Raw genomic sequence first — 18,217 nt, 5'->3', positions numbered from 1 at the left:
TTACCCGACCTTTCACCTGGCAGAAGGAAACAGGACGTCGGGGCGCTTGTGTGTTTGTGAAGATAACCCAGGGCCCGCCTCCTCTTGCTGTCTAAATGTCAGAGACGGCTCACGCATTCAGAATTTCCAGTCCAGGTGCGGGAGGGTCAACAAAACCCCCCCTCCCCGTCCCTGTCTCTGCGAGTCGAGTGGTGTTGGAGACCCATCAAGCACGAGTCGCGTGCTCGGCTTTGATGATGCTTGATAACATCCTCGATCGCAGAAAGTGGGGTCGGCTTGAAAGATGCGCGGGTCAGGAGAGGGGGCCACGACACAGCTGCACAAAAGAAGCAGCAGGCTTTGTTTATTTTAGAAAAAGAGAGATTTATTTGCATCAGCGTTAATTTTCCTATACAGTAACTGACTACAGCGCTCAATGACAATGGGAAATACCCCAAAGTCCATTTTGTGATGTTTTCTTGATCCAAATTGTATTTTATACAAAATAAGGCACATACAATTAAAATGACATTTCAGATCAGGAAAAAAAAATCAAGTGCGATTCAATCAAAAGAAACATCCAGAAGGAGAGTGTGCAAGACGTTTTGAGACATGTATAAAACACAAAGAACAATTAGATCAGATCTAACATTGCACACTTCCTTCATGCTTATAATTAAGCACTAAAAGCCTTCGATAAGCGAATCTTAGAATAGAGCCGGGTGCTAATTATCAAGGTCTTGTATGATGAGCAGTTTGAGGTACAGAAGCTGGAATGCGGCGTTACGTAACGTGATTGGTCCTGCAAAGTGAGCGAGTCTCTTCAGAGTGACTGCAACAATGTGGCAGCGAGGCAGCTTCAAACAGACAGCAGCATCTGGTGAATTAAAGCTAAAATGGCCCGGAAAACAACAACAACAGCTGGAAATCGTGATGCATAATGATGCTAACTATGGCAACGCTGCTGTTCAAAATCTGAATGAAGAATGAAGGATGAAGGTCTTTGGTCAATACGTGATGAGACGGTGGAGCCCGAGCGCGGAAATATCAGGCCGACAGGGGAATGAAAAGGTCGTGGAGCAGCTTTATGGGATGAGGCTTGTTCCTGCCGTCGCTGATGCACGGGCTGAAGAAGGGGAACACTTTGCCCCGCGGCCCGTTGGTGAAGGCGTAGAGCAGGCTCATGTCGTCGGAGTTGTAGAAGGACACTTTCCGTTCGTCGCAGTCCAGGAAGACGCCGATGCGCTGCGGGGACGAGCCCAGCTGCAGCCGCGTCCACGGCTGCGTCCCGGCCGAGTACTCGTTGCCTTTGCGCAGCCGCAGGGTCCAGTAGCCGTTCTCGGGGCTCAGCTTGATCCGGGCGTGGCGGTCCACGGCCTCCGAGGCCACGCCCAGGTCCCACTTGGAGCTGGAGCCCACGTCCACCTCCCAGTAGTGGCGGCCGGAGTGGAAGCCCTGGGCGGCCAGGATGTTGACGCACTGCAGGAAACGCTTGCTGTGGTGTGAAGGATGGTTCGTCACGTCGCATTCCACCGCCATGGTTTTGTCCCGGGAGACGTGGATGTTCGGGTGCGCCGTGTCGGTGTCAAACGTCAGCGGCGAAGGACCTTTGAGTTGAAACAATTCATTAAAATAAATACGACAGCTCAAACAGCCACATAGAGGACGCCTGCAAACTGGACATTACTCTTATTTTCTTGTTATATATTTAAAAACGAGGAAGAAAAATAAAAACTAAAGTGATTTAAAAAAAATTATTACGACACTATCAAACCTGATAAGTGACTACTTGACACTGAATCCTTCAGTATCTTCATAAAGAGCTCCCATCAGTCTGATTGCCGGAGCAGCAGCAGTTTTCACCTGAAAGCTGTTCGAGTCTAATGAAGCACGTCAGAGAGGAAAATTACCTGGCTTCAAAGACTTGAGCATCCTCCTCCATGCGATGTAACCTAATGGGGCCACGTATTTATTGCTGAATGCGTTTATATCAAAATCGGGGGTAACATCCACCTGCGTACAAGGTCTGTCAGCGAGAGAGAGAATAAAGGTGTTTATAGCATTTACGTGACGTGTTCTTGACGCACATCAGAAATGTAAAAATGCTGAAAGCCATTGATTGGCTGTAATGCTCACCTGAGATGTGGAAGCTACAAAAAAAAAAAAAAAAAAAAAAAAAAAAAATCACAGGGAAAACATTAACGGATTTTTCAAACAGATGCAAAGGTGAAAAATGTGTAACTCATGAATAATTCTTATTAGATCGTTATCTGTCCACATGTCAAAGTGTCCTTGGGCAACATGCTGAACCTTAAACTGCTCCCAATGGAAGGACTGATCGCCTTTCACTGTAGCTGCCTTCATTGGTGTGTGTGTGTGTGTGTGTGTGTGTGTGTGTGTGTGTGTGTGTGTGTGTGAATGGGTGAAAGTGATGAATAATGTAAAGTGCTTCGGGTAATTGAGCGGTGAAAACTTCTACACAAGTGAAATCCATTTAAAATCAAAATAATGAAGGAACAATTATACAGATAAAATAAAATAAATAAATCAGGACGTTATACATGTTAGATTTCGTGTTGATAACACACACTTTGCATTTTCTCCCCCATTCTGCTTAATGAGGATGTTTCTCAAATTGTTTTCAATTTCCATGCGAGTCTCATCAAGAATTAATGAGCACATTTTTTTCTTCTTAATTTGACTGAAACCATCGGTTGTGAGGCGCGGCGGTGGGGTTGGTACACGGTGAAATTCCCGCTCCAATTACTATTAATCCTAAACCTGTGGCAAAATCCAGTCAACAAAATTGCTGGTCTATCAGGTTCTAACTTGAGCGTCCAGCGTAAGCGATGAAAACCATCACAAAAAGCTGAAACTGACATGAAGCGACGCTCATAAGTTACTAAATGTGAAGCTGTATCATAACTGCTGACTCTTGATGCAAGTTCTTCTTTGGATCCACACAACCCCTCACCTCAGTCAGAACCACGCTTCCCGAGGCGGCGCTACACTGCTGCAGCGCCTCCATGTTTTCCTCCAGCTCCTTCAGGGCCTGCTCCGCCGCCTCCAGGTGGCGCTGGGCCTTCTCCAGCTCCTCCTCCTGCTCCCTCCTCAGCTGCTCCAGCATACAGGTTTCCTCATCGAGCAGGATCTGATGGAGAGCTCTGTACTCTCCTTTGACACGGGCCTCCAGGTCGGATCCAACTCTCTACAGCCACAACATTAATTGGCGTCAAAAGAAGTGGAGATTATATCGTGCATTTTTTTTTTTCTAGTCATTTCAGCGTTAATCATGTTGCTAAGTAACTTCTCTTGAACGTCAGGAATAACTCGCAGTGTGTCTATCTCCAGAGATCAACCAAGGGGTAACTGTTGCTGCAATTAGCATCAAAGATCTACGTGTCAAACAACCGCGCCGTGTTTTAAGCAGAGAATGATTTCCCTTTTCATCATCTCAGCCCCGAACGCGCGGCTCAGCCAAAGCTCTTATCTCCCATCTGGCTCTCGCACTTCAGATGTGTTTTGCTTTCTGTCGCCTCTGTCTGGGAACAGTTCCTCAGGTGGTCTGAGGCCTCGGGCAAATCCTGCCGAGGTGAAAGTCGACGCAGCAGAACAGCGCGCGAGTCGGGATTTCACATTTAAAGTTGACACACAATTAATTCGGAGTTTAGAAAGGTGTTTGTGCGCCCAAGCGGGAGACCATTAGGTTTTAACATATCAGAGCACAAACTGTCACTTACCACAACTGCAAACAGCACTAAATATGCACCGAGACATACTGCAAACAGCCATTAGGGAGGGACACGAGCATTCTTATCTGCTAAGTGCTGCGATCCCTCCACATCCCCAGAGGAGTGTACCTTTATGATATTCATCTTTTCTTTGTCCCTCCGAACGCTGTTGACCAAGTCCTCCTTTTTCAAGCGATGGTCTTCCAAAGTCTCTTTCACTTGTTTCTGAAACGCCGGGAATGAAATTAGTTGGAGAACAGAAACGGTAGAACAAAGAGACTCAAAGCAACACACAACAACAAACAGGCATGAAAAGGCTGCTCCTCAGAAACTGCTGTTATCAAGAATTTCAGCTTCAGTCTTGTGGAATTAAACTTATTTACTATTGGTTGGATTTGATACTTTATACTTATTAAATACAGGAAATATATCAGCAACAGAAAATATTTTAGCTTAAAGAAAGCCCAAACCAACAACAGCCTTAACAGAAAAGTATTAAAAGATTTGTTGTTATGCTCACTGTTGGTGCATTTCATGGAAAACAGTAATCCAAAAATAATAAGTTATGTCCTTTTAAAGTAGCATTAGTTTCTTTTGGATTAGTTTCATTACACTGCTCAATACTTTTTTTTTTTTTTTTACAGTGGACTAAAAGGTGATGACATCTGCTGTAGAAGTGCTGAATATATATATATATATATATATATATATATATATATATATATATATATATATATATATAAATGAAGTTGTTTTCAGGCTTTAGGCCAAACAAGCACTAGCTGTATTTGGCAAATAAACAATCAATCAATCAATGTCCAGAAGCTACTTTCCATTTATCTTCTAAAACAGCTGCGGTTTAATTTATTAAGGCTGGATTTAACACTGAGGGAAAAGAAAAGAGTTCATTACAGGACGAACACACACAGCTTTAAAAAACCTACTGTCAATAATTAACTCAGAGAAAAACATGACTTTGTATTATGGAAGGATCTTTGAGGAACAGAAACACACAAACCCAGACATTTCAGCCATGAGAAACCAAACCACTACATCACACTGTCCACACAAAAAGCTTTGTAGTTGGAAATCATGACACTCAGTCAAGTGATCTCATCTACAAAACAACAAAGAAACCAAAACTGGGGACGTTGTTTGTCTTAACCAGGAGATCAGTATACTCCACTATATGATAGGTTATATCCAAACGGCTAAAAAGCTTGATAAGCACCTCTCTGTTACTTAACAGAACAGAACAAGTCAACATAGTGAACTGGATTTCATGGGGTGTGGTTCAGTGATCTGTCATACAAACCAATATAGAGGGGAGTGGAAGACTAAACTTTGATCAGATATGATTAGGGTGGAACAGGACTTTAATAAAAGAGGAAGGATGTTAACTAACAAACCTGATCAAATAAAGCCTCTGAGTTTACTTAGAGCAGAAGGATATTTGAATAAGATTAGTTCATAACTCTTTTGGACTTCCCACATGACGCTGACATAACACAGGCTGAGAATTTAATAGAAGGTAGTAAGAGATAGAAAACTTTAAATTACCTCAAGGTTTTTCACGTAGGTGTCAGAGGTCGTGGCCCTGACCTTCTCCACCATAGCAGCCACCAGGTAGTTGGTCTGAAAGTGTTTGGAGCTGAACTCCTTGCGGCACTGAGGGCAGGTCACAGGCCCCTGGGTTCCCCTCCAGTACCTGGAGATGCACAGTTTACAGAAATGGTGCATACAGGTCAGCATGACCGGGTCCCGGAACAGGTCGCAGCATATGGCACAGGTCAGGTCCTCTCTCAGGCTGCTCTTGGTGCAGGGAGCAGCTTCGGCGGCCATGGCGGCGGCGGACAGCTGCGAAAGTGAAAGTCTGCAGGCAGACAGAGACACGGAGGAGTTACACCGGAGCTGCGGCTCAAGTTATGGAGTCACGTTACAAGATCCTGTCGTGATCTAAACCTGCACTTCCTACATATAATACATCCAAACGACAGCCAGCTCACGTGCGGGTACACCGTGGATCAGGTGCCACATCACGTGGGATTTGGTTTGTTTGGTTTCTGCTCTGCTTTGAAATCCTGCTAGCTTTTAGCGTTTAGCTTGTCACAGCTCATTAAATACAGCGGCAGAACACACGCGCTTTAATGTGGTAATAAGACTCTACGTGTCGCTCAGACTTGGGTGAACTTACGCTGTCTGATGTTCGCAGAAAGACGATAACAGTTCAAAGTTCCCCCCCCCCTCTCTGCTCTCTGATCCCCCCCTCTGCTGCCGCTGTTTGGGAACAGCGCGTACACCCGTACTGCGCATGCGCGGAACACAAGCCCGCTTCTGATTGGTCGTTTTGTTTCAAGTCTTTTATCTGAGCTAAATAAACTCAAAAGCGCTTTCTTTTTTCAAAAATCACCTTATGTTACACACCACCGGGACTTTATTACAAAAAGAGAAGCAGTTTTGAAGAAATATACACTCATAGAACAATGAGTCTTTTTGTTGTTTATTTAAATCTTTAAAGCTGCATGACATACATGCAGACCTGGTTAACTTCTATCTATCAAGGCCAGTGACCAATGTAATGCATAATGATAAGGGGTTTGACAATAACATCCTACATATACTGAGGGAAAAACATTTTAATATTTTTTTTCCAGGGAGAGTGGTGGCTAGCAACATTTTTTCACACCTATGGGCAATTTAGGGTCACCATTTTAACCTCATGTACACCTTTTTGGACTGTGGGATGAAACACACACAGAGAACATGTGAACTCCACACAGAAGGGCCCAGCCCATATTTGAACACAGACTTTCTTGCCGTGAAGCCAGAGCAATAGCCACTGTGCCACTACTCCACTGTGCAAGCTACAATTTGGCACTCAGTTCTAGTACGGTTTCTTTTGCAGTGACTAGTTTGCTCATGACTTTTAAAAAGTAAATCGTTAGGTCTTCCATACCTGAGTTCCTGTAATATCATGCTGGATCACACACATCACATGGCTGACCTCAAATATGTTTTGATTCATTCAAAAGCAGTAAAATTTCTCTCACCAAAGGCAACAAAGAGAGGGGGAGCAAACAGTTCAATGCTGAGATTACTCTACAGAAGCTTTTAACTCTGTAATTTAGCATGGCATGTGGGCAGGTGGAGTGGTCATGAAAAGCACAGACAGAAGCAAAACAACATGGCTATCTCTTGATGTCTCCTTTCTTTTTGCCTGATCTGGCGGATAGGTGTATTTCATTTTGAAAAGCGTATCCAAATGTATCGCTGTCTCAGGGGTTCTCAAGCTTTGTCATTTAATATCAATTATATGAACCACTAGGTCAAACGGAGAGGCCCCCATCTCCTAACTACAAGCAGGGGGTCACATTAGGGGGGGGGGGGTTGACGTACGAGAGGCAGTGGAAGTGAAGACATACATGATGTAAATCCTCAATGGGCCTTTATTCCTGTTTGGGGCGATGACCAATTGCCTAACTTGGTTATTCCAGTATGATGCTGACAGATGGAAGAAATGATTTACACACATTACTTCAGTTGTTTTGCAAGAGTGAGGTGGCACCAGAGAGTTTCAAGGGGGTACAGGAACCCAAAAAATTGAGAGTTTTCCCACTGGTTTTTAAAATTCTGATTGAAAAAAAGAATGTTTAAACTATTAGTAATTTATTTTTATGAATTAATTTTAATGGAGATTGGAAAAAAAAATGCTTCAGAGACCATAATGTAACAATTATAGCAAACTACAAATAAGACTAAGGACTTTTTTTTAAGTTACAAGACTTTAAATAGCACAAGAAGAGTTATGCATTTCATTGCCTATTAGTACCAAATCTAATGTGACAGAAATCGGGAAATCTGAGAATCGACTTGGAGTGATAGCTGAGACAAGATTTGGGTGGTTGGGGGAGAAACAATGTCCACAATTATTCAAAAGAATATGCTGCAGCTCGATTACAACGAACCATGTAAAAATCGAGGCTTGAAAGGACTGTAAATATTATGAACCAGACAAAATCCTCAGAGGCCTATTGTCTTGCTGATCCATGATCCCATCAATTCTTTGAAGCTTAGCGGGGTAGAGCCTGGTCAGAGCCTGGATGGGAGACCTCAAGGGAATGCAGTAAGCCTGGGTGACGTAATGCGAGAGCGGGTTGGTGGTGGTCGGAGGGTCCGATGGCGCAGACTGGAAGCCTTGCTTATGTCAGTCTACCGCAGGGCAGCTGTGGCTACATACAGGGCTTACCACCACTGAGTATGGACTGAATGAATAGTGCAATTGTAAATTGACTTGAGTGTCCAGAAAAGCACTCTATAAAACCAATACATTATTATTATTGCAAATGATCAAAGATTAAATATTAGCTTTGGATATAAAACACACAAATGGAACAGATTTACAGGAAATAAATAAACGTTTGCTTATTGATTCATTCATCTCCTTATTTAATTCTACATAGCATTTTTTTATCCATCTGATATACACTTTATTCAACAACATGAGTGAAAAGTTTTCATTCAGCACATTGTCAAACTTCACAAAGTCACAAGTCTTCATACTTCTTCACGTCTTTCATCATGTGTAGACGTCCTCTTTCAACTCAGTCGTGAATTGATCATCTGTTTTGATTCCTTTAAAAATGCATCAAAAGATTGATCTTTTATCTAAAATGTACTCTGCTCCACTTGATGCGATATTGTTTTTAAGACTCTTGAAGTTTTAATGACTTGCTGTTGCAATAGGGAGGCCTTTGAATGGGCACATTGGGTTTCTTTCCTCTCCTGCACAAAATGTGTTAGTTTATTTCACACGCACGCACGCACGCACACACAGACACAGACACACACACACACTGAAATGGTAAGTATGAATTGAAGGGTGTAAATGGAAAAGGGTACAGAAGACCTGGCCTTGAAAGAAAAGCAAGGTTGGGATTCCAGGAAGGAGAAATGCACATTGGAACACATTTCATTGTGAAGCAGAATTCACCAAGTGTTGAATTTTTCACAGAACTGTACTTTGGTTCAAATTTATTTTCATCACCTGTGTAGACTGGGATAGCATCAGAGGGAGGAAGAAAGGTTATCTCAGTTATTTTCATTGTGGCTACATTCTGGTATCTGGTGGGCTAACCTGAACATTTGAGAAACGACTGATAAACTTGCGCTTTACACAGCAATCTTTAGTTTTTACAGAAAATCGTACATGAAAGCAAGCGTATCTGATATGTGTCAGTTCTTCAGATACACCTTATTGATGCCAGAGGTCAGTGGATAAGCCAGATTGTGGATGACGACAGAAAATCAACATCGAATGACACTATCACTTGTTCCAAACAAGTTATGCAGAAGACCGTCTTCTAAAGCACAATACTGACAAATTTGTGAGGCAGAGCTGCTTCAGAAGCAAAAAACACTGTGTCAGCCCTGTCGTCAGAGCACCGAGGCTACACTTTTTAAAGGGTCAGTGAAATTGGACATAAGAAGATTAGAAACATCTTCCTATGAGTCTTGCTATATAGCAAGGATTTTGGATGCTATGGTCAGGCTCTGACAGAAATACGAGAAAAATATGCTCCCATTCTGTCTTGTGTTAACCTTGCAGGCAACTGTAGGTGTAATGTAGGAGATATTTTATTTCCGCTCTACTGTCTTGTAACATTCAATGACGTGTTCAAATTTCACAACCTGCTTGAGTGCTGCTGCAGCTGGTCATGTTCAGTGCTTTGCGATTGTTTTGTCTTGGTCTTCTGACTTTCAGAAAAATAATGCGCTACATCACAAATCTCCAGTGAACTGAGATTGGGTTTTTAAACAGGACATTGCGTACACAGGAAACAAGATACAAGCAACCAGATCCCGATGCACCTGACAGCAGGAGGCAGATTGGGCATGGACGAAAGTGAGAAAAAGATGACTTGTTCTGATTTTTGATACCAGATCAGCCTCCCAACACACAGCGTCACACGTCATGCATGGCTGAAGTCAGTGGTGTGTTTCAAACGGCCCTCCTGCCAAGTACATGATTTGCTCTCAGAAACGCAGCACAATTGTTTCACTGGCTTCACATTTTCCAAACCGTAGCAGAAGAAACTGCGATCAGGGTCATTTAATCAAACTTTTGTGAGGTCTCTTCAGGGCTGCAGGAGAAAGCATAGGACTGATTTCACACAATGAGTGAAACTAACACTGATAATGCAAATGACCTTCAGCCGTAAAATCACTGGAGGGTGCATATAATAACACGAAAATGAAAGAAAAAAGCAAAACATTTGCTGTCTAAAGCATATGTGTCCTTCAAGTTATAGAAATGTATTTGATAAAGGTTCCACTTGGCCTTCATAAACTGACTGACCAATTTCAGAAGAAATAATAGAAAACAACGTTACAATTGTTTATCTCGTTAATCCAATTGGTAAACTTCTCAAGCTGCCTGTTTCTTTAAATCAATATTTCTAATCACTGAAGAACTCAAGGTTGCTATTGGCAGCATTTTGCAAATATCGACTGTAATCGCTGTGCAAGACATAATGAGGGATTTGACGGCATCGCGGGTTTGTCATCTAACTCCACATTTAATCATTGTCAGCTCAACGGAAACTCGGGCACAGTGTAAAGACCACACAGGATCAGCCATATGGAGGAAATCCTCAAGAGAATGACAATCATATAGACTTCCATCCATCCATCCATCAATCTCTGCTGCATCCATTCTAGGGGTGGATCAATCTTAATCAAAGCCAGAAAAGAGAAAGCAAGTGTTTAAGTGTAAACGTAGAGAACGTCTCAGTGGTCACACGATGAAATGTCCACATTACTTTGTAGAACTCGTCTTGAACAATCAGCGATGCATGCCAGTGAGGCCGAGAGGCTCTTAACCTTGACTGCTAAGCGACCCTGTGCGGGTGGAGACTGTGGGATTGCTCACATAATTGAAAGAATATATTGAGGCAGAGGCAGAGAGGAGGCCAGTCCAAATCAATGAGGGTAATCTCTGCTACTGAAGCAATCAGGCCATCAATTATCGCATCATTAAAGTACAATCCCACTGAGAAGATTCAAGATCCTGACACAAAGCCTCTTGTAAAAAAAAAAAAAAAAGCCAGACTAAAATAGTGAATTGAATGTAAGATAGGATCCCTCCTGGGCTTTGCTACTGTTCCCCAAACACAATGCAAACTGTCTAATACAGTGTCGCACTTCAGCAGGCGGTACATCCAGCGGAGTCCATGAAACCACTTTCTATTTTCTGAGGCGGGTAATTCCTCGTCTAAATCTCATCTGCCGATCGGCCGCCGAGTCTCCTGACCTGCTGCCGCACCGTGCGGCTCTGCAGCCGTACAGGAGGGACTGCAGCAGACCAGACGTGAGGCCGGAGCACGTCACGCATCTCCTTTCCCACCAAACAGTCCAACACGAGCTGCTCCTCTGGTGTGCCGTTTCTTTATCGTGTGTGTATTTTGTTCACGTCATCAGCTCCTCCACTGACAGATCCGCATCCTGACTTTAGAACAGTGGCACCATCTCTAAACTATGTGACATATCTGGTGTCACAACTACCCCGTAAACCTCGTCTTGAATCTAACAGTGACGTTTATCCCTTAGATCAATCCTGACACTTCTGTTCTGTTCTATTAACTTTCCTTCTATTCTGTGCACGGCTGTCTTGCAAAAGTTATTTTGACGTTCAAAGTTTAAACTTTGTGAGGGTGCCAACAGAATAATAGGCCTTATGTGACCTTCCTCCATCTTACTTTGTTAGTGCTTCTATATGTCTCCTTATTCAGCTCTAAAGCCTCTTGAAAGAGCGTTATTGAGGCACAGGATGATGGCGGACTGAACGAACTTGTCCTTCAGACCCCTGAACTGTATTTCAATGCTCTCCTCCTCCTCGACCTTCTCCTCCACTTTGTTGAATGTCAAGTTCACATTCCCGGTGCATTTTCAACACCTTCTGGAAAATACAGAAACTAAACTCAGCTGAGACACATTTACACTTTTGAATTACATATTTGTTGCCATTTAAAATGGCAAAATGTTTGTCATATAGGCCTGATCGAGTTAAGGAGTTTTATCTTGGCAGTTATGAATTGCTTTAGGTTGAGTACAGTGATGTGTTGCATAAGATATTGATCTCCATTCATTTCAGTGAAACCTTTATGTGTGTCTTTTTTTTTTCATACTTTTATCTGTTTTTTCAATGTCTTGAAAGTCCACACTGTATCATATTTATTATATTGCAGCATATCAATTCAACCTGACTATTTTCAATGAAGACATTTCTTTTCATCATGGTAATGGTTGCAGGAAATCAATACTATCAATACAATAAGATGGCAATAATTCAAGTAAAAGAATCAAATACTGATTGACACACACTGCAAAGCACATGTCAGGCATAACTTATTTCAATAACTCATTTGTTATCGATTTGGCATCACTGAATGTTCTGCATGTGCATCTTTCATCTTTATTGTTCTGAGGAATCAGTGGTTTCACGCTGTTTACGAACAATGATTTTCTTCTAAGCAATGTGGAGCTGTCAACATGTGGAGGAAGAAATTAGATCAGTTCAAGCAGTGATGTGGATCTGCTTTACAGTCGTGTATTGTCCCAAAGTCAAATCAAAATTGTCCACATGAGTAAAGGGGAGACGAGTCTCTGGGGGGAGAAGGGTTGATGCATGCTCGGATGCTCCCTATACTACATGGAGGCAAACCTGTAAAACGCAATAAACTGGGTAATGTGAGTCTGCGCGTGGGCACTTTGAGGGACACTCGGGCTTGTTTTATTGCATTTCCTGCGTAATGAAGTTGAAATGAAATAACGCAGCGGCTTCCCTCAGACGGTGATGTGTGAAAACGCATTTAGCCGTGCGCACATCTCCGATGACAGCCCCTGGCACAGATGTGGACGCTCGCACTGCATCCTGTGGACCTGGCTCAGGGACGCACAGTCGAGTCGAGGCGCAAGATGCGCACCAGGCGCTACAGGCTGGGAGGAGCTTCGGGATTTTTCCCACTTGTTCCATGCCAGTCGCGAGTGAAGACTTCTTTGCCAAAGGACATATAGAGGGAAAGGTGAGTCCATTAAACATGCTGATAGCCTTATATTGGACTTTATATAAATTGTTCTTGAATGTTTTGTGGCAGTGCTGGAGCCCAGAGGCAAAATATGTGGATATTTGAGTTTCTGTGCGGCGGCGTAAACCTCTATTCGAACCGATACCCTGCGCGTAATTTGGATGAGAGAACACCTTCTGACTGCAAAATGAGCAAGTGTCCAAGTTACGTATCAGAAGAGGCCATGCGTGTTACGGGACGGATCAGATTGGCACAAAAAAGCTTTGAGAGCTCAGTTAAAGATTTCTGATTGCGCACCACGAAGCAAGTTAAACAAATTGCCACAAATTACGCATCAACGTGAAGCCGATTAGCGGAGAGTTACCTCAGATTTTCACGACTGTGTGTAGAGAGCAGTATGGATCTTTACACACCAGTTGGGTTGCAGATTGATCAGGAGCGCAGCCCGGCTTCGCTGATGGAAAAATAATGTGGTTTGACAAATAAATCCTGCTTTTCAGAGTGCAGATGTCGCCTGCAGCTCGTGGGATGAATGTCGCGGTGCAGCTCTGGTGACAGGGGGTCCGAGCAGGCTGGTCCTGCTTTTCACATCATTATCACTGCAACACTTTGGCTGATAAACCTACATTTTCTGCTTCACCTCAGAATTTGGAGTCATCTTTTTGGTCATTTTATGACACATGTTTTGAGTAGACAATTTCTCCTCCATTGTTTTCTTTATTTCGAGTCTGTTGTTGTATATGTGTGCTAATTGTCAATTCTTCAGTGGAGGATATTTAATTTAGGTAATTGCACCGAAGCCTCAATGCACAATCACTTATTGTCATGTATTAACCTTTAACTAAACAGTATCTGTGTATGAGCACAAAATGAACTCCTGCTGCATTTGAAAACCACATCATCTGAAATGTAAAACCTAATATATGGGATGAATAAAAAAGAAACCAATAAAAAAAAGCATGATGAATAAGTCATTAGGTAATTAAGTAAGTAATTATACTACATAGTAATTACGTAATTATTAAGTGCAGTGATTATATTGCAGTATATAGGGACTATATAGCAACAATTACCTAAACCAGGGTTTGAATCGTCTCTCTCTCTCTCTCTCTCTCTCTCTCTCTCTCTCTCTCTCTCTCTCTCTCTCTCTCTCCTTCTTTGATCCCCTCCTCTGACTCTGTTTTCTGAAAGGGTTTCTTCTTGTTAAAGGGGAGTTGTTCCTCTCGCTTGCTCATGTGGAACTGTTGTGTTCAGTCTCCATCGCTGTAATTAAAGTGTTGTAGGTTTGTTGAAAGCATTTCATCGAACTTAAAGTCACTTGCTGGTATGCAATGCAACATTCATTTACTTAATTAGAATGGAGACACTTAGCCATGGTATGAATCAAACCGTAGTAACTCTATGCATGCTGGGACAGCGTGTATCGTCAGTGACGAGGCTTTCAGACACACACAGAACGATTGGCAGGAATGGCAAGAAAAGGGGACCACAAAGTCTCTTTCACTGGAATCTGGTGGTTTCACATTAGACGTGGGACATAATATTCCCCATTATGAGACGCACTCTGCGAAAGCCGCCAGACTGCAGCTCTAATGATGTGGCTTTGAAATACCTCGGTCCTCCTGATCACATAGCTTCCTCCCATCATTTTTGCTTTGCTCCTTATAATGCCACAGGTGCTCGTGTCTTTTCAATGAATGAAAAGTGCAAACAAATAAGCAGACTACCTTTGCAAAGTGTCTTGCCAATAGAAATACTTGCAGTTTTGTATAGCTATAGCCTCTTTTGGCAGAGTTTTGGTCCAAGCTTGTACAAAAAAAAAAAGCAGACTTCCTATTGATTAACATCTGTTTCTCATATCCGTATTCATTTTCGTAGCCTACCAGAAGATTCACCTCCTCAATGCAATCATCCAGGATTGTTCTAATAATTAGGCTCCATGCAATAGAGAATTCTCTTATCTTCTAAATTGCCCCGTTTCATTACCCTTGAGCTAAATACTACAGCACATGACATTTATATCATTGTGACATTTGTGATTCAAACTACCCTTTCCAGGTTATATAAGAAGAATAATGGATTAATTGTATGTCGTGGCTTTTCAGTCATATTACACCCAAAAGTTTAATCAGCGATTCTTCACTACACACTGTGGCGAGAGGGAAAAGGCCTTGAAATGAAATGGCGTAGCTTCGTATGTGATACTGAAACTGCCAATTTATCAGCATGTTAAGGCAATAAACATACATACAGCCTTGTGCACAGTTCTTGAAATGATGGAAGACATAGTGTAGTGGAAGAGAAAGGGGGCAAATGTGCTAGAAGTTATTACACACACGAAAGAGGAAGGCCAAAACATTGTTCTAGCATTTAATAGAATCAGGGTTCGGTTCCCCAAGATGTGGTTCTTCATGAGTTACTGCAAACACAGTGGCTGCGCATGGCAATTACCCTCTTATTTCCCTATAATTTCATTGATTACTCATTTGAGGCTGGTCTGTGTTAACTACAACAATGCAGAGTTCTGTCATTATCAGCTCTACTTTATACTGTGAGAAAAAAAAAACCCATCACCAAGCGTAGGATTGTTGACCCACTAATGTGAGCTGGGATTAGATGATCATGTGACAAGTTAGTTTTACCCCGGTGATGCTGGGCTGTTCCTGTAGTAATCCTGCAGTGACAAGTAATACATAAATATATGAACGCCTGGAGCTCAGGCATTTCTCACAGTCATGGCCTGACTTTCATTTCTTATCATCGGTGGGAATATTCTGTCTGATTTGTCTCCTTTACTTTGCTTCATGTGTTTGTTTGGTTTTTCTTTTCTGTTCAGGTGTCAGCACAGGCTTGATCAAGGATCCTCCAACAAAATGAGCCCGCCAGACACGTCCAACAGCAGCGGAGACGGGGACGCCAGCGAAACCGAAACTTCTGCTCTTCTCAACGACAGTCTGGGATCGCACAATCATGGTTTCCACACAGACATCACCAAACACCTCGGTGTGCAGATCACCCTGATTACAGCATATTCCCTCATCATCCTGCTGGGCCTGCTGGGAAATGCTCTCGTCATCTACATGATTATTCGCTACAGAAACATGCGAACAGTCACCAACTTCTTCATAGCTAACCTGGCCCTGGCAGACCTCCTCGTAGACACTCTGTGCTTGCCCTTCACTTTGGTTTACACTTTGCTGGATGAGTGGAAGTTTGGTGCCGTGCTGTGCCACATGGTGCCCTTTGCCCAGGCCCTGAGTGTCCACGTTTCCATCCTGACTCTGACCGTCATCGCTCTGGAGCGCTACCGCTGCATCGTCTTTCACCTCGGCCGCCGCCTCACGTGGAGCTCCAGCTTCCTCATCATGGCGCTCACCTGGACGGTGTCTGCCATCCTGGCAGCACCGCTGGCCATTTTCCGAGAGTACCGGAACGAGGAGATCCCGTCCATCGACCTGCACATAGCCGTCTGCTCCGAGAAGTGGCCCCGCGGCACCAGCAGGGACGGAGTCATCTACAGCCTCTCCATGCTGCTCTTGCAGTACATCATTCCTTTAGCCATCATCAGTTATGCTTACATATGCATCTGGGTCAAGCTGAAGAATCACATCAGCCCGTCCAGCCGAAACGACAGCATTGCGCGTCGCAAAAAGACCACCAAGATGCTGGCGCTGGTGGTGGTGGTGTTCGCCATCTGCTGGCTTCCGTTCCACGTGTTTCAGCTGGCCAGCGACCTGGACCTGGTGCTCAGGTTCCAGGAGTTCAAACTGATATACACGCTGTTTCACATCGTGGCCATGTGCTCAACGTTCGCCAACCCCCTCCTGTATGGTTGGATGAATAAAAACTACAGGAACGGCTTCCTCATGGTGTTTCGCTGTGAGGATAAGCCGGATTCTTTCCACACGGAGGGCTCATTCAGGACCCGATCCACACGAGCGCTGACTCTGAATGGCCGTAACGGGGGGCACCCTCCCACTGCCGTATGAGATTCATTCAGTTTAAAATGCCTGTAGGGTATGAACACCTCGTGCGCACCTCTGCTTCATGGTGCTTGTGGTTCAAAAGTAGCCATTCGACTTGAATGGTCTGATCTTGAGTATCACAGTCACTGGAGAGGATCCAAAGCTTTGCATGCAAATTGCTTTATGTGAGGCCCTTCTTCCTTTTTTGAATGGTACTAGTGAAATACATTTGTCAAGCCTATTCAACTATGTGTTAAAGATGTTTACGTAAGTGTTATTTAACTTAATACAGTATATAATGTGTTTTCTTGTAAATGCAGACTCCTGTTGGTAAATCATGCCCAATTTATTATAATTGCCAGAGGGAAGCAGGTGGTTGCGACTGTGACAACATTATTTTTCATACCCCTATTTTCTGTATTAATTGGCTGTTCAAAATATGTTTGGATGCTACTCACAAACCAAAGTTTAATTCTTGATTAATTACCCAACAGCTTTTCCTGTAGAGTAACGTTTAGTGTTTGTCTCGGCAATCCAAAGGAGGCGATCGGTAAACCTCTGTCAGGTAAATGGTCTTTTCTTGGCAACCAGTTGTTTCTGATTAGATGTTCCAGCAGGACTGCAGAAGAATGGAACTGCAGTGGTCTGAAAGAGGTGAGACCAAGATTATCGACACTGACCTCTCAGAGAGTGGGCAGCTGCTTCGAGGATATAAAAGAGCATTTAAACAAAAAAAGAAGTTAAAGCGACCAATACCACAGTTCTCATTCTGCTGTTAAAGTGTCTTTTGTTGATGGTCTTTAATGAATTCTGAAACATGAGGTGACCACATGGCCTGTGAGTGTGAGCCACTGCTGTACACACAACTCCCATCTCTGATGTGAGCGTCAGAAGAAGTTGTGTTTGTGCCTCTTTGTCAAATAAACAGACTTTGCTTTGAAGTGGTATATTTAAGTACCTCAAATGTATTTGCATGCTGTCGGTTGGGATGGACTCCAGCACCCTGTATAGAAGATGTATGGAAAGAGTGAAGACTTCATCTTACATTATACACCGCAGATGTACAGAAAAGTGTTGAGCGCTGGTACCATAAATAAAGCACTCAGCTACTGGAGAAGCTTACAGTAATCTCATGTCTTGGATCATCTACATATAGGACAGACATACTTCTTCCTCTTGAGCTTGCCAGTTGGAAAACCCATCTGCACATCAACAACAATGGAATATGTTGTTTGTCAAAAGTCCTGCAAATAGACTTTGGGCTTCATTTTGGAGAACAAGTGGGTCAAGGTAATCCAATAAAGCATTTAATTATGTGTCCTACGCAGTGTGATTCATTTTACACCAGAGAAAATACCTATTTCATTTGCATTGCTGGCTTTTTGACACCCACGTCACTGATTTCTTGGTTGAGCCTATATTCCTTCAGATGTTGATTATTATATGAGACATACCAGCT

The 18,217-nt window shown here is 43.1% G+C and overlaps 2 protein-coding genes across 2 annotated transcripts; one reads left to right on the top strand and one right to left on the bottom strand.

The window, feature by feature from the left end:
• Nucleotides 1-348: 348 nt before the first annotated feature.
• On the bottom strand, nucleotides 349-5,962 carry trim105 (tripartite motif containing 105). Its single transcript, XM_030115408.1, has 7 exons — nucleotides 5,905-5,962; nucleotides 5,271-5,583; nucleotides 3,840-3,935; nucleotides 2,954-3,187; nucleotides 2,116-2,129; nucleotides 1,890-2,005; nucleotides 349-1,586 (listed from the first exon to the last, which is right to left on the bottom strand). Exons 2-7 carry the CDS (start codon nucleotides 5,550-5,552, stop codon nucleotides 1,027-1,029), a joined length of 1,302 nt encoding a protein of 433 aa, XP_029971268.1. The 5' UTR covers nucleotides 5,553-5,583; nucleotides 5,905-5,962; the 3' UTR covers nucleotides 349-1,026.
• A 6,719-nt stretch (nucleotides 5,963-12,681) lies between these two features.
• npy7r (neuropeptide Y receptor Y7) lies at nucleotides 12,682-18,102 on the top strand. The gene is made up of 2 exons (XM_030107310.1): nucleotides 12,682-12,790; nucleotides 15,630-18,102. Exon 2 carries the CDS (start codon nucleotides 15,667-15,669, stop codon nucleotides 16,780-16,782), a length of 1,116 nt encoding a protein of 371 aa, XP_029963170.1. The 5' UTR covers nucleotides 12,682-12,790; nucleotides 15,630-15,666; the 3' UTR covers nucleotides 16,783-18,102.
• The last annotated feature ends 115 nt before the right edge of the window (nucleotides 18,103-18,217 follow it).

Source organism: Salarias fasciatus, chromosome 2 (genome assembly GCF_902148845.1).
Source record: "Salarias fasciatus chromosome 2, fSalaFa1.1, whole genome shotgun sequence".
NCBI lineage: Eukaryota > Metazoa > Chordata > Actinopteri > Blenniiformes > Blenniidae > Salarias > Salarias fasciatus.
This window is presented reverse-complemented; position numbering and strand designations above follow the sequence as displayed.